This window comes from Macrotis lagotis, chromosome X (assembly GCF_037893015.1).
Source record: "Macrotis lagotis isolate mMagLag1 chromosome X, bilby.v1.9.chrom.fasta, whole genome shotgun sequence".
Taxonomy (NCBI): Eukaryota; Metazoa; Chordata; class Mammalia; order Peramelemorphia; family Peramelidae; genus Macrotis; species Macrotis lagotis.
Window position 1 is genome coordinate 579,469,189 of NC_133666.1, and position 24,501 is coordinate 579,493,689.

Genomic DNA, 24,501 nt, shown 5'->3' on the forward strand with positions numbered 1-24,501 from the left:
TTTTAAGAGAGACTTATGGAGAACTCTTTTTTTCCCCACAGTAAAAAGTAGCTAAGGAAGTATTTGAAGTTACATGGATTCTCTTGTTTTAACACTCCACCAATTTCAAAAGAATATAAATCACTTCTGGGGAGATTTAAAAAACAAAATAAAGTCACACACATTTGTTCTTGATTATGCTATTTGCCACATTTGTGCTCAAAATGACTTGAAAAATTGCTCCTTCTGTTCTTTAAAACAGAAGAAATAGGAAAGGGTTCTACCAGGGATGAAACATGCCCATTGCCTTTGCAAATGGTGCAAGACTTTTGGAATCTTCCTCTCTTGAAAAGAAGAATTTCTGAAATCTAAAGGTTTTCTCATTAATTATGGAGCTTATTTTGTAGAAAGACTTCCTTTCCTTCTCTGTTCTGCTCTCAGAAATTTGCTCCAATGAGACCCCCAATCATAGCAATTGTCTGCCACCATCACACACAGGTCAACCACTCATTATTGAATCTAACTTATTCCATTTGAAGACATCAGTTTTCTGTTGGATATAAGTTATTACTGCATTATTCATATGCTACTTGTTTGGCTCAGATGCCTCCTTATGTAAACATAGCATTCATATTTCCATAGTGTTTTTATGTTCTTAACCAGGCTTGTATTATTTTCTTATTTGAGGCACATACAGGTCTTGGTTATGGCTGATTGAAAATTGCCATACTCCCATCTTCAAACACTGATATTTTTGAGAAATAAATGAATATTAATTTGAAAATTCAGCCTACAAATACAGTTTCATAAGCAAAATGTATTGTTTAATATTTTCTTCCTTATTCTCAGTTGTTCTTTAGATGTTTTTTGACTCTTGAGTATAGTGTTTGTTTTGTTTCCTGCGACGTCTGGGCCTTTAATTCTGTAAAGAAAATAGCATAACTAATGGGAGTGAAGCTTACAGACAAAATAAAATAGTAGTCTCGAAATATTCACGACCAACACAATTTTGATTAAAGAAAGAACTCTGATTTTTAATAGTTTTGATCATTAAAAAAGTTTAAACCTGCATAGCAATCATTTCAAAAATAATTATTTAATGTTCCATAATTAAACTGTACACAACCTAGTCTTGGGACACAGAAGCCTGTGAGGTGAGTTTGCAGTCCAGTGCAATCAATCCCAGGAGCAGGGAGCCAATCTCCCCTTGGCCATTTAGTTCTGTTTGTCTAAGTTTTTGTTTGTATGTGGTGTGTGTGTGTGTGTGTGTGTGTGTGTGTGGTGTTACTTGGCACAGTCTAGCTCCGCATGTTAGCGGATCTGCACTGGGAAGAGAGAGCAGCTTGACCCCAGTCCTTTCTCCCTTCCCCTCCCCCCACTTGGCAGGACTTCCTTCTCAAAGTCGTTCAATGTCTCGGTATTTCTTCCTCAAGATGGACACCTGGTCTTTAAAGAGGACGGGGTCGAGCCTCATCTGAGAATGGCTCAGCGGCATGTAGCCAAACCAGCTGGCAAACGTATTCATGCAGCTCTGTCTCTGGGCGAAGTGGTCTGGGTCTGCCCAACGAGAAGCTCGAGAAGTCTGGAGGAAAGAAGAGGAGAGGGAACATGAGATAATGGAGAGACTTAACATCAACCAAGAAATGAGGTCATTATTAAGGAGTTGACTTATGTGACTATGGTCAACATCAATTACCTAAGAGTCTAATGGAAAAATAATGGAACTACCTAAGAGTCTAATGGCAAGGGGTGTGTGTGTGTGTGTGTGTGTGTGTGTGTCTGTCTGTCTCTCTCTATGACTATGTATGTGTGTATATGCACTGATTCTGGCTCCTGACTAGGATAACATAGCTAATAAATTTCTTAGGTAGGATTCGAACTTGGACCCTGCAACACAACACTAATGCTATGTAAATTGGGGACCTGCATGAAGATGGATAGAGATTAAATCATTTTCCCAGAGTCACAAAGCCAGTGAATAACAGACAAGATTTGAACTCAAATCTTTATGACTCCAGGTTCAGAACTATTCCACTAGCTGCCTAGACTTTCAATTCCATCTAAATTACCCTGTAATTAGAATTCTCCCCACAACATACTTAGACAAGCAATCAGATGGTCTTTGCTCAATGAGAGGGATCATCTCCATTCTGAGGAAGCCTTCCCCAATTTTTAGATAAGCTTTAATTTTCAGGGAGGTTTTCCTTATATAACAGATATCATTCATATATACCTTAAGGTTTGCAAAGAGCTTTACATATATTATCTCAGAAGGAATTCGATTTGCCCATAGTCAAATAAGTAAATCTGAGTGTCCAGGACTCTGTTCTTGACTGAACTAATTCAACAGAAACAACCACAAGTTTTCTTGTTTGCAGGTGATATTCTTGAGGTCAGCAGTGCCAATCACTGACAAAATGCACATAAAGGCAAGGAGTACAACAACACTATCCAATTTTCCTCTTGCAAGGTATAGTCTGGTAGCCTGCAAAATGTGAGCTCTTCGTTCAAAGTTGCTGTTATTTGGTCTTTTGCTATAAAATGAAGGTCAGTGCTACTAACCATATTCCAAACTCTGGAGTCAATGCATTACCTACATTTTTTTTGTTGTTGTTGTTAAAATGTTAAACCTAACTTCTAGGACTCTGATTTCAACAAGCCTATACCCCTGACTGGTGCCTAAAAATTATAAAAATTTTTAAAAATAGTTTTATTTAAAGTTTTGAGTTCCAAATTCTCTCCCTTCCTCCTTCCTGAGATACTAAATTATCAGAAAACAGTGATACATGTGAAATCATGTAATACATGTCCATATTAGTCATTTTATACAAGAAAATGAATAAAAGAAAAATGAAAAAGTGAAACAGCATGCTTTAGTCTGTATTCAATCAATATCAATTCTTTCTCTAATGGCAGGTAGTATCCATCATCATTAGTCTTTTAGGATTGTCTTGCAACACTGTATTGCTGGGAATAGCTAATAATAGTTCTTCATTGAACAACACTGCTGCTGCTATGTATATCATCCTGTTTGTGTTCACTTCATTATGCATCAGTTCATTTAAGTCTTTTTAGGTTTTTCTGAAGTCATTCTGCTTTTCATTTCTTATAGCACAACAATTTTTCATTACAACCAATTAGCACAGCTTGTTTAGCCATTTCCCAATTGATGGGCATTCCTTTGATTTTCAATTCTCAACAGCTGCTATCAATATTTTTTACAAATAGGTCCTTAAAAAGCTTTTTTAAGATAGTTTACAGAATCTAAAAGGCAAGGTAGGTTTTGTAATAGATGGAGTCTAAGAAGTTCTCCGTTTGAATCTTTCTTCTGACATTCACTGGCTATGTAACCTTGGACAAGTAACCTAACCTTTTAGTTTCAGTTTTCTCATCTGTAAAACAGAGACCATAATCACACCATCTCACGGTTGTTGTGAGGATTAAATATGTAAAAGCACTTTGCAAACTTTAAAATGCTAATTAAACATTAGTGATGGTGATGATGAAGATGTCAGAATGATGTTAGAAGTTAATCCAGAGGGGCCCATTGTTCCAATCAATCACCATTTGGCCATAGAATTCTTAAACTGTTACTATTCCAGTTGCTTAAAGGAAAGTTAAGTGCTATATTTGTTTGCTGTCTATATTTTTTTTTAAGCAGGAAAACATCCATCAGTAAAAACATTTGAAAACTGCCATACTAGCACAAGGGTAGGTGGAATCATCCAAACAGAGAAGCCCACACGTTTTCTTCAAGGTCTGCATTGAGTCCCATCAGAAAATTTTCTTTCTCTTCCACAAATGCCCTCTACTGAGAAGTCATTTAAAAGTTTGGTTAATGGGCAGATTTAGTGAATGTTCATTAAGCTTGGCATAGCTATTAAAGTCCTCTAATGAGCTGTCTTTAACAATCCCCCCCCCACCTAGATTGTTTTAAGAGACTCTCATAATCAAACCAATGCTTCTTGAAACTAAAAATTTTTGCATTTCTTACACCACGTTATCCTGCCTCACTGGTACCTTTACCAATCACAATCAGCTTTTCAAATAGTCATTGCCCACTCAGGATAGGAAATTACAGATCTTGGATGAGAAGTTAGAATAGCTATCTTCATTAATTTACTTTCTAAGGTCCTAATGGAGAAGAGGAAAGAATGGCAATTTCTTTTGGGGTAACTAAATGTGAGTTCCTTGAGGGGAGGAACTATTTCTGTTTTTATTTGCAAACCTATTCTTTGACTTGTAACATCAAAAAATTCTTGATTGATGGATTTGCAGTACTTAAAAGGGGAACAGCTTTAAACAGGCACAAAATTTCTGAAGAGTACTAATTAGGCATAAGATCATAACTCAAGAGCTAGAAGAGGCCTCAGAGGCTAATTCAACCTCCTCGTTTATTGATGAGGAAATTGTGCTCAGGAAAGTTGAAGGACTTGGCCATAGTCATCTAGGTAGTAAAATTCAGAGGCAAAATTTGAACTTGAGTCTTCTAGTTCCAACTTCAGAGCCCATTACTCTATGTCAGCAGCTGACATAATTTATGGTTGCCTATTTCTGTATGGCCCTTGAGCTTAGAATGGATCTTATATTTTTAAATAAAGTAATATTGCGATTAAAAATGTAAAAAAAGATCTTTCTTAGCTTACTGGGCTAACAAAACGAGGCAGTAGGTTAGATGTGGTCCTTCCAATGTTGTCTGCTGACCTCAGCAATCTAGCATAATGCTTGCCTTATAGCAAATTCTTGAAAATAAAGTTTAAAAAAAATAAATTTGATGAAAATCTAATTAATGGGATTATCCATTTTGATAAATCAACAGATGTGTGCAATGATTTATGCTTATGTCATGACCTTTGGGGCAACTAGGTGGCACATATAGAGTGCAGGGCTTAGAGTCAGAAAGTCTTATCTTCCTGAGTTCAAATCTGGCCCCAGATACTTACTAGCTATGTGACCATATTAAAACACTTAATCTTGTTTGCCTCAATTTCCTCATCTATAAAATGAGCAGAAGATGGAAATAGCAAACTACTCCAGCTTCAATCAATTAAAAAAAACCCAAAAGGAGAGACAATGTCAGACATGAGCAAAAAAAAAAAAAAAACCCAACTGAACAACAACTTAGCCTTTATTCAGAAAACAACCCATTCACAGCTTAGTATAATTGTCTATGGTTGCTTAGCTGTGTCATACTCAGTTCCAAAGGGTCATTTAGGGCCAATTATAAATCAGTCAAAGAATCAACACACTTTAAAAGAGGACTGTTCAAAATGGGAATGGCAATTTACCTCCAGAGAGGAATGGAATCAGTACAGCAAAGAGTTCAGCACCTCTCTTATAAATATTATGTGCTCAATAAATACAGAATTTAAATATGAATTTATTAGAAGATGCCTGTGAATTAGTCATGCTTCAAGAACTCTGAGTTAAAAAGCAAAGTCAGCTTCCTTAGTTCAAAACAAAAATAACAGTCTCATAGTTGTAAATGACCCTACATTTGTCTTCTAATAAGGACAAGTCTTTTCTATCAATAAATGATCAAATTTCCATTGGCAAATTTATCATGTAAATACCCAGCCTAAGAAACTTTAATTGAATGGTTTGGATGAATCCAAAGTAGTTTGTGTTTTCTTCTCTAAGTAAAACTTGTTACCATTTAAATGTATCCCAGTTAACATTGAATTAAATTATGCTCTGGAAGATGTCATAGGAGTTTATATCTAAAAGCTGGAAAGAATTTCAGAGGCAATAATATATAAATCTTTCATTTGCCAGATGAGAAAACTGTGACCTGGAGGGATTATATGACTTACCAAGTTAACACAGGTTAAAAAGTATAAGAGGCCCCCTTAGCCAATCATGTGAGTTCCCTTGGTAACCAGTCATGGAATTGTACCATGTCATGATACTTTTGGTGACTTCTTAAGGGTAATAAAACCTATTCCCAATGAGCAGAGGGATCCTTGATAGAGAAGAAGGTCTTGGATGCAATTGTTTAAAGACTACTGGTCTCCCTAAGAAACTGAAAGACTACCGGTCTCCCTAAGAAACTGATTGATCAAAAAAAAGTATGAGGCAGAATCTGAATCCAGGTCATCATCATAAGATGTGATTTTCCCTCCCCCCCCACCCCCTTTCCTGAATGACATAATTATTCAATAAACTAACTTTTGTGTATGTCTAAGAGGCTGCTACAGATTTATGAACAGATTGTGCTGTAAATATTCATGTGTAAATTGCCTAGAATTCAGAACAATGGGGAAGCTGGATGGCCCAGTAGATAGAGCACTGGCCCTGGAGTCAGGAGTACTGGAGACATTTAATAATTATCTAGCTGTATGGCCTTGGGCAAGACACTTAATCCCATTTGCCTTGCAAAAAAAAAAAAACAAACCTAGAAAAAAGAATTCAGAACAAATATTCCCATAGAATAGATGTTACAAATGGCAGTGACTTTCCCTGGTATCCCATCAGAACATAAGGAATTCATAATATTTGTGTAACATATAGTAGTGTAGATTTGGTTTTAAAAAGTGATTCCATCCTTTGTGACAATGTTCTTAGGGGAAAAACATTCTGAAATTCCAACTTGGGACTCCCACTAACTGTCCAGTAAGAAAAGGGATGCCCTTATTACTTGGCAAGTATGGTTCTTAGGGGTGAGGAGCCAGATGAGGTAGTGAGAAATGCAAGAGGCTCCAGAGAGGGAAGAAGAAGATCAGGGGCCAGAAAATCTGTCATCATAAACTCCAGGTGATATTGCTTGGACCTGAGCTAGATAGCTGGTTGTAGTGTATTCAATTCAATAAACACTTATTAAGCACCTAATACATACACACACACACACACACACACACACACACACACACACACACACACACCTTTGAGGACCATAATCTATTGCAAAAATATACAAAGCAAGTTAGATACAGGATAAATAGGAAATAATAACAAAGGGAAAGCAATGAAATTAAGAGGGGTTGGAGAAGGCTTCCTTTAGGAGATGGGATTTTAGTTGGGAATTAAAGGAAGCCAGCAAAGTGCCATCTTAAGATGTAATAGAGCATTAGAAATTGGAAACGAGAAGAATTGGGCTTGAACCTTTTACTTAACCTTTCCAGATCCCAGTTTTGTTATCTATAAATTGATGGGTTAGACTCTATCATCTCCAAGGTTCCTGCCAGCTCTAAATCTATGATCCTGTCTGTGATCATTATTTTTGTATTGTAATATAAAAATGAACATTTTGTTGCTAGTCAGGGTCTTTATTCTCCCATTCATTGTGGACTAGAATTTAGTCTTACAGTTTCTCATTTATTTTTTCTTTGATGTATTCAACACAGTCCTTTTGAAAACATTTTCTAGGGCAGGGACTCTAAAGGGGCTAATGGATAGATTTTGGTGGGCCTATGAACTTGGATTGGTTAAAAAAAATCTCTATTTTGACTAATCTCTAACTAAAATTTAGCATTTCCTTCAATTATGAATGTAGACAACAAGGTATTTTTATAAGAAGGGCATCCATAGGCAGACAAAAGGGTTCATGACATACCCCCCCAAAAAACACCCCTAAAAACAGTCATGGGGTTTTTATGAGAGAGGATTAAAAGATTGCTTGCAAGGTATTCCACTCCCAACATGCATACACATAAGCACACATGGTAAATATATAAATTCCTTTTTTCAGGACCAAAATGAGTTTTGGGCCATACAAAGGAATTATATATATATATATATATAAATTTTTTGTACATCTTAATACATAAATACATGAATGAAATTTACCCTTTAGAAGAAGAAAAACTTCAAACTGGACTGAGAATTTCAATAGCCAAAGTTAAGATGAGGAAAAGGATCCTAGAGATAAGGAGAATGGGCTACTTGTTAGTAGATGTGAGTGGCTTGAGATGGCTCTAATCCAGAGGTGGGGGAAAGAGAGAAGCAGCATCTGGATTGGAAATGATGACCCAAGGATTGGAACTCAAGTCAGGAGAGACCTCAGTTCAAAACTTAGCTCTGACAATAACTCAATGTCCATGGGAAAGTCACCAAACCTCTCTAAGCCTCAGTTTCTTCACCTGTTAAATGGGCATATTAATATATCTGAATTATAGATACCCTATAGGATTCCTAAAAGGAAAGAGTTTTGTAAAACTTAAAATTCTACACAAATTTTGGGCCAGATATATGATTTCATCAGTACAGGGAACTCCTAAGAAGCAAACTCCCTTTACTGATTAGCTATTCTGTAATTTAGTCTTAAGAGAGCCAACTAGGGCATTGAAAGACTCAGGCAATTTGCCCAGGATCCTACGGTCATTATATGTCAGAGATGGGGATTGAACCCGGGTCTTCTTAAGACTTTGAGGCCAGCTCTCTATCCACTGTACTATGTTGCTTTTTTTTCTACATGAACTATTATTAAATATCTTTCCTTCCTCGATATTATCACTTCAACTCCCCATCCCCATTGCAGGGACCTTGGGAATGGTATATGGTTATAGAAAAAAATCCAAGTCTGCAAGGGGACAGGGGAAAGAGAAGAAGAAAAACAAAAGCACTATCTCAATAGCTGGTGAGAGGAAAAGGAAGCTTTTGTGGTCACCAGGCTGAGTGACCATTCTAGGATATCATTTATGTAAAAAAAGACAGACAGATTAGATGAACAATAGTTGAATATTTTTTGTATATGACAAATATAGAATGTAGGCAGAGCCAGACATGCCTGACTAAATTCAGATATGGTTCCAAATAGTGTTAAAATTGAGAATAATCAGTACTGGCACTCTTGGATTGAACAAATTTAGCAAGTCACTAGAAAAGGCACAAAATATACACCAAGAATTATGTGATTTACAACCTGGACATTTTTTTAAAAGTTTGAATTGCAATAAATAAAAATTAGATAGTTATCAAAGCACATTCAATGAATAAAAAAATCAGAAACTGAAAATATTTATGTTTGTCTAAATCGTGCCTGTTGTGAAAGAGAAACAGTTTATATTATTTTCAATTTCTTGCTGCCACAAGATGTCCAGAGATATAGAGTTGTGTTAAGATTCTATATTCAAGAGTGCCTCATTGGAATTAACCAAGTATTTCTTGAGTTACCTGGACTGATCTATATAATCTGTAAGTATGGGGTGTTTGCAAAATGACTAATATGGGAATGTTTTACATGAATGCACATGTGTAACCTATATCAGATTGGTTACCATCTCAGGGAGGAAAGGAAGGGAGAGATAGAATTTGGAAGTCAAAATATTAAAATATTTTTCTGGTTATACCAAAATTATATTCCTTTTCCAAATTGTACCCCCCTCCCCATGCGCTCAACAGACACATACACATACACACACACACACACACACATATACACACACACACAAGATAGCAATTTAAAATTGTTATTACTGATTTCCTTGCTAAAGGAATTCCCCTTTCCAACAAACATGTCACAAATTTGCACTCTGTATATCATCTAAACTAGGCCTCCTTTTCCAACCATTCAGTCAACATCATTATAGCAGCTAGAAAGGACATAGGGTCTAAGGGTCATTATTCTCCTCAATTTGTGAATTACCATGGCCAAAAAATTATCTCGTGGTGGCTTATCTATTAATTTTCAGAGGATTCTAGGACCATAGATTTGGACAAGGAAGGAGATCCATGTCATGTTCACCAACCTCCTCACTTTAATGACAAGCAAACAGGGGATCAAAAAAGCTTGAATTACTTGCCGCCCCCCCCCAAAAAAAAATCAAACTGTTATTAAGTGGCAGAAGTAGAATCTGAAACCAGGCCCTTGGACTCTAGTTGGTGCTTTTCCCCTTTTGTCCCAAATTCTGGTAGGTTTTCAAAGGAAAGATTCCACTGAGTCAGTACTTAAATCTTTCTTGCTTGATAAGACCTATGAGAGCATGCTTTGAGAGCTGTGATGAGTAAGGCTTTAAGGGAAAACCATTAATTTATCATATTCTAAATAAGGATCACAAGCATGAGTTAAAAATGAGACACAGACAGGGAGTTACATCTCTAAATCACATTATTGTGATTGTTAATGATCCTGTCCCAAATTCAGATAAACTACAATCAAAATGCCTCTATAAGTCTATGTTAAAGAAGCTGTCATTATCCATGGATCAAATTAACTAGCCAAGATACTTCAACATTTCAATGATCTGTAATTGAATCCAGGTACCCTCTTCACTAATTCAGGTCAAATTCCATCTTTAACTTAGTAGATAGCTTTATTCTCTTATTTGTGTAACATTCTGTTTTCCCTTTAGAATGTAAGTTCCTTGAAGACAGAGACCATTTCATTTTTGTCTTTGTTACCTGATATATTGTAGGAACTTAATAAAAGTTTGATGAATTGCATCAGAACTCTTAAGCATTGGTATGGACAAAAGAAACCCATTCTACTGTAGCCATTGTGTTGGCGAACCCATCTGATCTTAGCTAGGATGGTTCTTGTGCATACTGGAAGGAAGGCACTCTTAGCTGGATAGGACAACCAAAGTACTCTGTATCACCACAGAGTGTTTGAGAGGGGAGTTTAGTCCTAGATTTTAACAATTTAGGATTATAGCATCATTTAGAGTTGTAAGGGATATTGGAGGTTAGTTAATCTAACATCTTCATTTTACAGATGAGAGGTGAAACTCAAAGAAGATGAGAGAGACTTGTCTGAGGTCACATAGCTAGGAAGTGTTGGAAGCAGAATCTGAACCAGGACTTCCTGAACTCCAAGTTCAATAAATTTCATTGTTGTACTATACAGATCCTGAGTCAGACAACTAATTACACAAACTTTGGAGGAATTATTAAAAATCTTCTTTGTATTGTATTCTAAATCAGATAATAAAGTCTTTTCTTTTACCTTTCTTTCCTTCTTCCTTCCCTTTTCTCTCTCTCTCCTTCCTTCTCCCTTCCTTCTTTTCTCCATCTTTACCTTCCTCATTCCTTCCTTTTTCCCTCCCTCCTTCCATCATTCTTTTCTTCATTCCTTTAATTTTGTTAGGTAGGGAAGAAATATTTTTGGTCAATCTCATATGGTCCAATTTTAAAACTTCCCCAGGTTCTTTAAAGTTTGAACTTTTAATTTGAGTTTATCTTAATTAATATTCCAACTGGCAGGGCTTTTCTAAGTCTTGAGTTCTTTAGCTAAAGAAACATTTAAACTCTATTACTAAGACAAGTAAGTTCCAGCCGCTCTCACCTGCCCCATCATTGTCTCTTTATACTGTTTTTTCTGAGTCACTTTGATCGGAGGCAGTTTCGTCACAGCTGACACAAGGAAGTTCATCAGAATGTCCTCACAGTTGGCCAGCTGGTCCACCATATTCTTCAGGCTGGCTGGCAGATAATGAGTGTACAGGTAGTGATAATATCTATAAAACCAAAGGGCAGAAATTGCAATTCATGTGGAGATATCATCAGGGGATGAGATGTAAGTTACACATATAGAAAAGACATATAAGCCAGCTGGACCCCAAAACAAATCATTATAATTAGCTAGTCACAGATCAAAAATAGGGGTGATGGCTCACCCAGGCTAACATATTTTTAGGTCATATCTGATAGGGAAATACATCTGAACACATTAAAAAAAGCAAGAACAACTTACATATTATTTATTTGTTTACTCTGAAAGGCCTTGCTTTATGATTCCATGAATATAGTTTAAATTCAAACCAAATCATAGCAAAATATAGAACATCTCTTACCTAAGAAATCCATTATATGACCATTCTTGTCCTTAATACTAAGAATATACTATTCTACCACATATGGCCCTTAGTACAAATATTTCAAATACAAAATACGGTGAAATTCTATTTGATTGCAACTGAATAAGCTGGACCTTTCAATTAACCAGAATTTTTTCCTCTTGACTTTACTTTCAAGAAAGAGAAATAAAATAACATTAGAAATATGTTTAGAGAAAAAAAATGTTGAGAGCATTCTAGGCTCAAGTGGCACAGAACACAATCATTTATGTTTTGTATATTTAAACAAATAAGGCAAAATGATGTAATGGAAAAAAGAAGTGATGTGAAGTAAGAGAACTTGAACCATACCCTGGCTCTGCTACTTACTAGTTGTGTGACCTTGGACCAGACTTAACCTCTGTAAGTCTCAGTTTCTATATTGATGAATGGAGAAGATTGAAGCAGATGGTCACAAAAATTTCTTCTAGCTCTAAATTCTATAATCTAATAACTGTCTATTTCCAGATGATATTTGAAGTTATAACCTCAAGAACTTTAATGATTTTCAATTATCAAAGACTCAATTATGGTTGGCATTTCTTCCCTTAATATAGAGGAGAGTAACATATTAATCAACATTTTTCTATTTTTAATTAAAAAACAATTCATATTTACATGATGCTTGAAGGTTAATAAATCATGTTCTTAAGAGTTAATAAAGCACTCCCAAGAACCCTTTGAGGAAGATAGTATAAGCATCATTGCCCCCATTTTGCAGATGGTCAAACTGTGGTTTACAAAGCTGAATTGGCTAAATCATGTTTGCCCTAGGGCTTGGAGTCAAATTTCAACTCTTTGGACTACCAGTGTGACCTTGGACATGTCCTTTCATTTCTATGGGCCTCACTCAGTTCCCTCATTTATAAAATGAAAGGTGTTTGACTAGGTCATCTTTGAGGTCCTTTCTATCTCTAAATCTACAAGTTTAAAGCTTCCACTGGACTTCTCTTAAAGCTGCAACCATAAAATTAACTGTGAGTAAATAAAAAAAATAAGTCAATTATCCAGAATAACCTATTTTCCAAGCATGCTAGGATTATTGTATTAAGACAATCAGAAGGCAATATGCTAAGAGGCTTCTCCATATACAAGTCAGGGCAGCCAGGACATTCGAGTTGAGCCAAGAAGTTAACTAATTAACTCCCACAAGTGATCTGAGCAGGGCTGCCAAGTTTCAGTTCTGGCTGCACCACAGCTGACCTGACCCAACATTCCAGGGGAGCCCCATCTGATTTGCTTACTTGTGGTAAATAGCAGCTCCTGTCAATACCATGGAATAGTCATTAGTCCACTTAGATGTGTAACCCCACCGTTCTTTAGTGTTATCCCAGAAATGGCTGCGGGCTGGGTACCCCACAATCCTCTCTGGAAAACTCTGCCACACTGTAAAGGCAAAATCCACCTGCAGGCAAAACACAAGCCAAACAAGTAATCAGCAATGTTAACAAGTGTCAACAAAACATTACCTTCCCTGCTAATTCAGAATGCAAAATCCGGGGACTGTTGCAAAACATTAATTCCATGTATTCATCAGTAAATTAAACTGACTACTTGACATTTTGCCCTGTGATTATGCACATTTTAATGTTTTCTGTTAAAGGAAGTTCATAGCGTTGCAGAGTTTAAATAGAAATTGAGACAGGTCCTTATAGAAACTCAGCCAGTTTAGGAAAACCACATTGGTTTTTAGTGACTATCAATTTGCAGAAGTCATATAGTTAGCACTGAATAAATAGAAATAAATTTTGAAACATTGGTGTATTGGCTATATTGTACAAATAAAACAGAATCGATTAAAAATGGATTGAAAAAGAAAAGGATTTTTAAAGGTGATTAAAAAAAAAAGCTAAGTCCTAACAAGAGAATTTGAACTTGAGGATGACATAATTAAGACTGACAATTACAGTGTTTTCAGGAATTGGAGGCATAAGAAAGTACATTTTAAAATCATATACAGCAAAACTTATTTGAAGTTTTTTGTTGTTTTTTAAAAGAAATGAATCTATATTAGTTTTATGATTATATAGATAACCTGGCCAATTAGAGGTTCTAAGTAGTGTCCCAGCTTTCAAAAGTCATTTGTATCTAGGCAAACAAATATTTAAAATCCAAGTCAATAGGATTATTTCCAGTTCTAAAATGATACACACTGTTTTGGATATTAAAATGTTTAGAAATGCTGCTTCAAGTATAATGAACAGGTGGCTAGGTGGCACAGTGGATAGAGCACCAACCCTGGAGTCAGGCATGCTTGAGTTCAAATCCGGCCTCAGACACTTAATAATTACCTAGCTGTGTGGCCTTGGGCAAGCCACTTAACCCTAGTGCCTTGCAAAAAAAAAGATTAAAAAAAAGAATAATGAAAAGTGTGGAGCCCTGGGCCTAGAGTCAGGAAGATTCATTTTCTCGAGTTCAAATCTGGCATCAGGCACTTATTGTTAACCCTGTGCAAGTTACACTTATTTGCCTCAGTTTCCACATCTGTAAAATGAATTGGAGAAGGAAATGGCAAACCACGTTATCATCTTTGCCAAGAAAACACCAAATGAGATCATGGAAAGTTAAACGACGACTGAAAAACAACCGAACATACAAACAAACTTCAGTCTAGTCCTTGTCAGAATGATCCTACATGTTCTATCAAAGCAGTCATCAGAAATGAGGCTTAACAGTATGCCTTCATATAATACACAAAATAAGTCATCTCAACTAGCCAGTAGAATATTTTTGAATTTTTATGTTTTGACTACATAATATTCTGGGGCAGAAATCACAGAGGACACAGACTCCATGGTATGGTCTTTTTTTTCCCCCTCATCATTCTCAGTGCCTATTGGAAGTGTTGTCTCTAGAGAATAAATGTTAATCAATGGATTGAACCTTAAAGAGAACTGTACTTTTTATAGGAGTAATGTAATTCTATTATAATCAAAATGATGACTCAAAAAGCAGAGGCCACAGCATCTTATTTATTAATACAAACTAACATTTATTAAGAGTCTCCCAGGCAGAGCACAAGATATTGGAGAAGATGCAATTTAGAAATATTTTGAAGGTGGGGAGGAAATAGAGCTGTGATTTCATTGGGATATGCTACTGGTAAGAAAAATCTCTACCAATGGGAGGTAATGCTGCATAATGAACATGGGCTAAATTTGAAATCAGAGGACCTACACTTGAATCTCAGATATGTCACTTAATCCCTCTAAGATGATGGAGAAGTCAATTTATTTTTCAGGAACTTTGTTTCCTCATCTGCAAAATGAGGAGACATGGCTAACTATTGTTGTCTAAAGTCTCTTTCAGTTCTAAATCTATAATCCAATAATTTTCTTGTGGGTAAGCAGCCTGTCTGTAACATAGTATTAAATGGTTGCCTGAGGGTATTGAGAGTTTAAATGATTTACTCAGGTTTCCATAGTCTGCATATGTCAGATACGTACCTGAAACCAGGTCTTCCTGACTTTAAAGTCAAGTTTCAAACTACTAACCCATAATAACTCTCATTAGAAATATCAATCAGTCTTACTGGCCAAAAATATCAGTGATATTTAACTATCAATAAGTATTCAATTTTTGTTCCTAACAACAATTATTGCTTTTAGTCATATTTTCAAAGAGCCTTCATGTCTATTCTCTTATCTCATCTTTCCAGTAACCCTGTAAATTAGGCATGGAGGGCAGCTGTATTTGATAAGTGAGGAAATAGATTAAATGATACCTCTCAAGCAATGGAGTCTTCAGTGATAGATTCAGCCAAGACCAGAAATGAGACTATCTAATGTTTAGCTTTATGTTCCAAAGATTGCACCTCTCTACAGGGGTAGATTGCTATAGCAGAGGGAGAATAGAAAGAGGGTGCCCATTAATTGGAAACTGGTTGAACAATTATGGTCGAGGAATAAAATGGAATACTATTGTTCAGTAAAAATTGATGAAAGGGATAGGTTCAGAAACACCTCAAGAAGACTTGATTGAACTAACACCAAATAATATATAGAGAGAACAATTTACACAATAACAAGGGCATCATCAAGACATGGATAATGTGGGAATCTGCATTGCTTGACATGCATATTTATTAAGGGGTTTTGTTTTTTTTTTTTAAATGTAGTGGAAGAAAAGAGAGAGAGAAAAAAAATGAGTTATAATTAAAAAATATAAAATTTTTAAATGGAGAATTTAGGATCCAGAGTCAGAGAATCTGGGTTTAAGTTCACCTATCATTAATGAGAACTAGAGCGAGTCACTTAAACTTTTTGATCCATTCTATTGGTAAAATAAGGGCATTAATACATGTCAACCTAACTCATGAAGTCATTTTAAAGCACAAAAGATACACCACATGCAAAGTACATAGAATACATAGAATAAAATATTACAAAAACATCAGTAGCTATTATTATGATGAGACTGGAAAAGAAGATTAGAGTAAGGCCTTAAAAACTAGGGAAAGGCATTTGGGATTTATTACACAGCAACAGGAAGCCATTGTAGGTATTTGAACAAGGGATTAGGCTGATCAAAACTATGCACTAAGAAGATTGATATGAGAGCCAGGAAGGAGGGAGTCTGGAAGCAGGGAAACTGAATAGGAAGCTGTCATCCTGGACTTCCAATGTAAGGTATAATTCTACTGTAAGCTAACAAAAAAGTTTAACTTATGCAGCTTCTAACCAAAAGCTGCTTCCAAGAAAAACTTAAGATAATAACAACCACAAGCATTTATATGGTGCTCTAAGATTCTCAAAGCATTTATTTAAATTATACATATATATGTGTATATATACATATATTTGTATGTGTGTGTGCGTATGTGTATCTGTATATGCACATGTGTATTTTTATTGCTGTTCAGTCATTTGCATTGTGCCTGATTCTTTGTGACCCTGTTTGGGATTTTCTTGGCAATGATACTGGAGTGATTTGCCATTTCCTTCTCCAGTTCATTTTTACAGATGAGGAAACTGAAGTAAAACAGGTTTAAGTGACTTGTCCAGGGTCACACAGCTAGTAAATGTCTAAGGTTGGATTTGAATTTATGAAGATGAGTCTTCTGACTTCAGGTCTGGTACTCTATCCATTTCACTACCTAACTGTATATGTATGTGTATGTATATGTGTGTGTGTGTATGCACATACATTACACACATAAACTCATTTGATCCTCACAACAATCCTGGGAGATTGGTGCTATTATTATTATTATTATTACTACTGCTTTATCGATTAGGAAACTGAGGCTGATGTTAAAGGGGTCACAAAGGGGTAAGATTATGAAGAATGATGTGAATTCAAGTCTCTCTGACTACATTCTTTATCCATTTTGTCCCCCTGGGAATCTAAATATTAAGAGGCATTATGAGAATTGTCAATCTCTTGTAGCACTTAAATCATACACATAGTCACAACCCCTACATTGTTTCTGGTGTTTAATACTTAAATGGTCTAGAATGTTGAAGAAATTGCATCAGGCTCATCCTCAGAGAAACATACTCACTGTTATCACTTACACACATACATACATACATTGGCAAGAACTGGAAAGCCCAATAGGGTATTTTTATCACGAGGATTTCCTATCATTTCCAAGTTGTTTCAAGTAATTTCAAAGCAAGTTGAGAGAAATTCTGATAAAATTGTTATTCTTGTGAACATTCAGATCTCATCCAGATCATTAGCACATCAAAGAATCAAGGGTCAGTTTAGGGTCCTCTCTCTTAAAAACTGACATCTGTTTTCTTTAGATCACTTGGAACAACTCAGATTAATGTAAATAACTATAAACTAAATATGGCTAATATCCCTTCTAGTATACTAGATAAATATCCATCCTTGTACTAAGGGGAGACATTAAAACGAGCTGAACATCCTTGGGGGAGAGTGAAATAAAGCCAATATCTCAGCAGGTTAAAAAAAAAAAGGAAAATGAAGCAAAGGGAAAAAAAAAACCCCTCACCCTAGATCATTTTAAGCAGCATTATCACTCTAGTTACAGCAAGAAGAGCAAACCAGCTTGCCAGCCTCTTAAATCTCCATATCATTTTCAACCCACATTGACTTCTAATTACTGCACATACAACAAATGTCCCTCTCAGCATGCGACACGATTCTTGGGACTCTTATTCTGAGACTAGAAACTGGCATAGAATGTGTATGTATCACAGAGGCAAAAAGTTGTGGCATCTTGGACCCCAAAACACTTACCTAGGAGGGCCACTTATATTCTGGCAGATTGAAAGGAGGGATGGGGAGTGAGAGGAAGGTAGGGATCAAATATTCCTGATCACATCTTATAAGAGGATCTTCAGCACATTGCTGTGTTCCCAAGTTGCAGCAGTAGTAAAAATGGCAATATGTGCCATCCCATATCAGGGTTTCCATACATGCTTTCCCAAAAATTTAGTTGTCTACTTCTCCCCCATCTAACACAACTGGCTTCCAAGGGTCTCCTTCTTCATCCCAGAAACTGCAATATTTTATCAAATGAAGGAAGCCCTGAATATTCCTGTCTCTTCTAGCACTTCTCTATTGAAGTCTGCTCAACACCATGTTATGGAAATTGGTAGTATCAATTGGGCTGTGAGAAGGAGACAGTGAGTCCCTGAGCTCAATCAAAACTGAGTCTTACTGAGGAAGGAAAAAAAGAACAATAGTATCCACCAAGATGACTGGAGACTGGAGAGTGAATGATAGCAAATGCTAATATTTAGTTAGAAGGGAAAAAGCTTATGAAAGAGGAGGGGAAAATGAAGAGGAGAGGGGGGGAAAGGAGAACAAGGAGCAAAGTCTCTAAGCTTTTTAGTAGCTACCATTAATAATGTATTTCCAATATACTACATTTTTATATAACTGTCTTTGGTCTCCCCGATGGTTTAAAGAAAGGTTTCAGGAATCAATACTCATCCTAGTTGTAAAAATTGGTTTTCTACAGTATCTATCTTTCTTCTTCTCGCTCTCCCCCTCATGTTCTCTTTTAGTGCAATCTTATTTTTGGCACAAATACCTGAACATCTGAAAGAGCAGGGATCTCCATCTCAGACTTAAAGTGAAACCATTTGCTCTTGTGTGGGTGAAAGAAAATCAACACTTGTACCAAGGCAGAAATACTGTTTTTAGAACCAGGAATAATGTTCCATAACAGAGGCAGCATACACCCTCACATACATTAAGATAATTAGAGAAGGGTGGAACTGTTTTCTCTGGACAGCATGGTTAAAAGATAATGCTAAATAGACCCCTCTGGGTCCCTCCAGTATCCTCCTCCCTCAGCCCACCTACTGACAGCTGTGCCACTTAAAAACAAATCAGAGAAGAGCAGAGAGAAGGGAGGTTGGGCAATGCAAATGAGGAACCAATGAACACCCATAGCAAAGAGAGAAAGGCCCTCTTTGGGGCAGGTGGTGGTAGGGCCACTGACAGAAGTAAGATAGGTTGAAAAATGACTCTGGGAAATTTAAAAAAAAAAGCTTCTTTCTCTTGAGTCAGGAAAAGTGAGTTAAAAAAAAGACAGAGAACCCTTTGAGCAAACTATAATGACCAATCCTTACCCTAGAAAACTGAGGATGGGACACAATACTTTCCTTTTTTTTGTAGACACATAGGGGTTGAGGTGTGAATAGGTGCAGAATGCTATATATAATTTGTCAATTAACTTTGTTTCACTGCCTTTCTTTGATATAAGAAATGACTCAGGGTAGGCATACATGAAAATGACTGTGAGGTAAAAATGAAAATCACAATAGCATCTTAAAGAAAAATGTTGCCTTTCCTTCAGAAAATGGGTATTACTCACCTCAGTAGTTGAAAGCACAGTGTCTTCATCAAGACTTAGGACTGCATCTGTGACAATGTTATCATAGGGCAGAAAACGACTGCTCATGACCTATGGGATGGAAAGAGTAAGAAGAAGATAAGAGAAAAATCTTGGTTCCATTTTCACTGAGGTGGGGTAAAAAGAAGAAAATCCCCACTTTCATTAGCAGGAAGATGCTCCTTCATTTTCTCTTTCTTTTTCCTTTTTTTTTGTCCCAAAGGTACATTATAATTTTTGTATCTGTTAAAGAGTACTGAACACAACACCAGAAACATCAGTGTGGCAGTCAGCTTATACTTCCTACCATAAGAATTAGAGAATCTTCAAATTTCAGGGTTGGAAGACACCTTAGAGGTGAATTTGAAGCCAGTCTTCTCTGAAATATGCTGTCTGCTCGTGAGTCTCACACTAGGTTCCATTGCTATCCATTTAGAACATATTCTTAGGAATCATAATTAAAAAAAAAACTTTTTAAAGCTTCCTTCTGGGCAACAGTTCAATGCTTTGATCAAGAAAGGAGAGACAAAATAGTTGTTTTTGAAAGCTCTCTTAGTGACTCTTTCATCAGCACAATGTCAAAGTCCAATATGGCAGGAAATAGAGCTAAAGGAAAGAGGAGAGGGAGAGATGGAGGGAGGGAGGGAGAGGTGGGGGGGATACACAATTCTGATAACATTCTGATGACATGAGTTCCTATAGTCTACTGAAGAGCAATCAGCCCACTTAAAAGAAGACCAAGTTTTCGTTAAATCTAGACTATAAGCTAGTCAGTTTACAAATCATCTAAGAAGCTGTTTTCTAGTTGATGAAATCCCTTGACAGGGCTTATGGCATTAAAGAATAGAAAGCGTCCACCAGAACCCAACCCTGAGAACTCAAGGAATGTATCTGCAGATTTCAAGACTCCAGGGGTTTTCTTACAAATTGGTCAACCAGGTCAGATACTTTGTTTGTTTTCTCGCTTTTTTCCCTTTCTTTTTGGCTTCTTTTCCCCCAGGCTTTCAAAATGAAATAAAAAGAGATCACTAATACTACATACGCAATGGTCAGAAATTATAGCCCTGAAGCATTTTCTCCAGATACTGTTTACATGTCCAGTGACTAAGGCAGAAGCCATTAGATGCCAGCTTAGCAGTGCTCTGATCTTTCCCTTGTTAAGCCTACAGGGGAAAACTGAAAAGACAAGACCCATAAATTCAAAATAGGATTTTACAGCCAAAGCAGCCAATATATCAATTTTGAATTCAAGGCCACATTGTAAAATGGGAAATGGGGAGGGGGCGTGATCTCTCTCCTCTTGTCTGACAGTGTGGAATTCAAAGGATATAGTTTCCTTTCTTAACTTTGTCAACAGAGGGCACCATTAGCTGACCCAACTTCTCCGGTCTTAGAGCTGCACAACTAACAGTTAAGTTCCTTCTAAAGACCCTGGCACTAGGACCTTCCCAAATGGTGGATTGAAAGGAGCCAGTGAATCAGACAACAAGCATTTATTATTTATTATTCTGGGCACTCTACTAAGCACCAATATACAAAAGCATGTATACATTATAGCAAAAGATAGGGGTCAAAGAAATTACTTAAAAGGGGGTAGAGTTAGGGAAGGGGGGGGTGAATGGGTAGGTGAGTATTTGGGAAGGGTTTATTCCTAAAAGAGAAGGACTTAAGCAGATGGAGATGAAGACAAGATACATTCCAGTCTTAAGGGTCAGTCTGTACAAAGGTAGGAAGGGAGTATAATATAATGCTGAGCTTGGTGTTCAAATTCTATCACTTTACCGTGAAGTCTCAGTTTCCTTATCTGCAAAATGAGGGAGATGGATTCAATGACCTATAATATCCAAGTCTATGTTCTATGAGGCTGAGATCAGGAAAGAGCTATAAAGGTACTTTATTTGGAACAGTTCTCTAGGTTTAGAACTGAGAGGGACCTTACCTAGTCCAAAGCAAATCTTTTTTTTTTTTTAAGTTTTTGCAAGGTAAACACTTAACCCTGTTTGCCTTGCAAAGGCTTTAAAAAGTTAGGTAACTATTAAGTGTCTGAAGTCAGATTTGAACTCAGGTACTCCTGGCTCCAAGGCTGGTGCTCTATCCACTGCGCCCCCTAGCCACCTGAAAGCAAATCTTTTTTTTTTTGTTAGATTTTCTAAGGCAATGGGGTTAAATGGCTTACCCAAGGCCACATGGCTAGGTAATTATTAAGTGTCTGAGGTTGGATTTGAACTCAGGTACTCCTGACTCCAAGGCCAGTACTCTATCCACTGCACCACCTAGCCACCCCAAGCAAATCTTTTTTACAGAAAAACTAAGACTAGTCAAGATGGTGTGTGGGAAGAAGTAATGTGAATGAAGGCTGGAAAAGTCAATGGACACCAAACATAGAAGATTAATGCTGTACTTTTAATGTTAGATTTTATCCTACAAACATAGAACCATTTAAGATTTTTGCACCAGAGTATAAAATGTGCATTGGAAAAATAACACCAACAATAGAATGAAGAAAATGGGGGACAGGAAGATTATTACTATAGTCAAATTTAAAGGTAATGAGAGACTGGTTGAAGTTGGAGGTGATGAGAGTGAAAAGAAAGGAACAGGTGTGGAAAAACCCTGGAAGTAGAAACTTTAAGATATGACAACCATAGGATTTGGGGGGTGGTGGGAGAAAAAAGAATCAAAAGTGATTGAGATTTTGGTAGTGGGTGACTACAAGGATAAGTCAGTATTGAGGGAAACAGGAACATAGGACAAAGGATAGAGAAAAAATGAGAGAAAAAAATCAACCAACAATAGATTGAGGTGGAAATATCCAAAGATAGGTAAAGGTAAAAATAATGGCAATTGGCATTTTTACAGAAATATTAAGTTTCCAATATACTTTACATATTACCAACTCTAAGTCTCATAATAAGCTAGTGAGTCAGATGCTACATTTTCCCCATTTTATAGATGAAGAAACTGAGGCTGAGAGATTTGCTCATAGATACATGATTTGCCTCCAGAAATGAAGTTAGTAAATTTGATACAGGATTTGAAACTGGGTCTTTCTTATGCAGGTTCAGAATCATATCCATTATACCATAAGACTTATTAAGATGAGGGAGAAGTCCAGGGGAAAAACTGGGCTTGAATATAGTCATAGATTATTATTATTATTTAAATCCTGTGAGTAGACAGATGTACAATGCATTTTTCAACAGTTATTAGAATAATCACAGGCTTTAATCATATATCAATGAAGTCAGCACAACAGCTCTGTAGATCTTTGGAATTGCATCCATTTGAATTGTCTTAGCAATATTCTGAAGATCACCTGGCAGGATAAGGTAAGAAAGACTGAATCCTTCCTTAAGCTGAACTGCCAAGCATTCAAATCCTGAAAAAAAAATTTAACTCCAAAGAGTTGACCACGTTGTCCGAATGCCAAATGATTGCTTGCCTAAAAGACTATTTTACAGACTCACATAAGGAAACGCAGAGGTCAGAAGAAAGAGAGCCATAGCTAGACATACTAAACATTGACCCTGATTTAGTGATGTCACTTTGATCCTCTTTGAGCATGAAGGACAACAACTACTATGTGAATAATTCAGGCAATTCAGGGCTAGAGATAGAGAATGAAGAGGAAGGCATAGATTAAACTCTTAAACCAACTTAAGTAAATCTCATTTGGAGGTGTGAGCTGAACAAATTCATGAATCCATGGTCGTGAAGTTTGCAGCAAAATTCATGAAACATACTTCCCTTCTCTTGTCTCAGAGGCAGGGGATTATCAGGGCAAAATGTTGTATTCATGGTCTCACAGGGTCACATTTACTCAACTCTTTTTCTTACTAAGAAGGATTCTTTAGCTGGGGTGATGGTGGGGGTAGGAGGGGTGCAGTTAGGTCTTTCCTGAATTGACTGGTATAAAAAGAAAAACATCAAAACAAGAGCCCTGTAGTATTGATGGTCACTTTGGGTGCATGGTGAAAACTGAAAAAATTAGAAAAAATTAGGACCGATTAAGAGGAGGGTTTTGGCCATAGAGCAAGGAACTTTGATAGCAAAAGACCAAGCATAAATTCTGGGGGTGCAGAGATGGCAGGAGCTCACTCCTCTGACTTTCTAAAGGCCACCTACCTTGCTTTCTCCTTCGATGACGATGACAGGCACGGGAGTGGCAGGCCAGCGGTGTTTGGCTGGCAAGGGTTTGTCACAATTCCAAAGAACTATAATCTGAAATAGAGAGAGTGGTTCATTAGATGCCTTGATAAAAACCAGCACTTATACAGGCTTAGGACACAAAGACTCATTTTGTTTACAGAGGGAGAAAATTAAGTCTGGAGATTTCTACACAAAACAGAATGAGAGTCTTCAGAATTGGCTTTAGAGGAGGGGCAGATAATCCACCAACCCTTCAGTGTCTTACCATTTCAAGAACAAGAAAGAATGAAAAGAAATGGGTTTAATTTCTTCTAAAAGGGGTGCCTATTCAAGTCATAATATAGGGGAGGGGAGAAGGAAAGGATGCAATTTCACAGTAACTGTTTCTAAATAAGTCGTCTTTTTTTTAAAGTGCAGCTAGGTGTCACTGTGGATAGAATGCTGGGTTAGATTCAGAAAGACCTGAGCTCCAATTCAGCCTCAGACCCTGGGTCTCTGCCTGCCTCAGTTTCCTCATCAGTAAAATGGGACTGGTGTCAAGAGAAAACAAGATAATTTTTTTTTCGGAGTGCTTTGTAAACCTTAAGACTCTATATCAATGCTAGCTGATATGTGAAGTAGATAGTATAAGCAGTATTATTAGTCCTTTTTTTTTACAACTCATTTACAGTAAAATTTAACGATGTTGCCTCATTGTGGTATGGAAGTAACCCTAGGTTTTTCCCTCTAGTAGGCAGGTCTTATTGAGATGGAATGGTGAGAACTCACTGACAACCTGTGTGTTTT

The 24,501-nt window shown here is 36.7% G+C and overlaps 1 protein-coding gene across 1 annotated transcript in view; it reads right to left on the reverse strand.

The window, feature by feature from the left end:
- Positions 1-973: 973 nt before the first annotated feature.
- The window catches only part of EXT1 (exostosin glycosyltransferase 1), a 342,884-nt gene continuing 319,356 nt past the window's right edge, over positions 974-24,501 (reverse strand). Inside the window, exons 7-11 of the mRNA XM_074201381.1 lie at positions 23,692-23,787; positions 19,549-19,638; positions 12,995-13,155; positions 11,201-11,372; positions 974-1,561 (exon numbers count right to left, since the gene is read on the reverse strand). Coding sequence (XP_074057482.1) covers positions 1,376-1,561; positions 11,201-11,372; positions 12,995-13,155; positions 19,549-19,638; positions 23,692-23,787 — 705 coding nt within the window. The 3' untranslated portion in view covers positions 974-1,375. The remainder of the gene's footprint in view (positions 1,562-11,200; positions 11,373-12,994; positions 13,156-19,548; positions 19,639-23,691; positions 23,788-24,501) is intronic.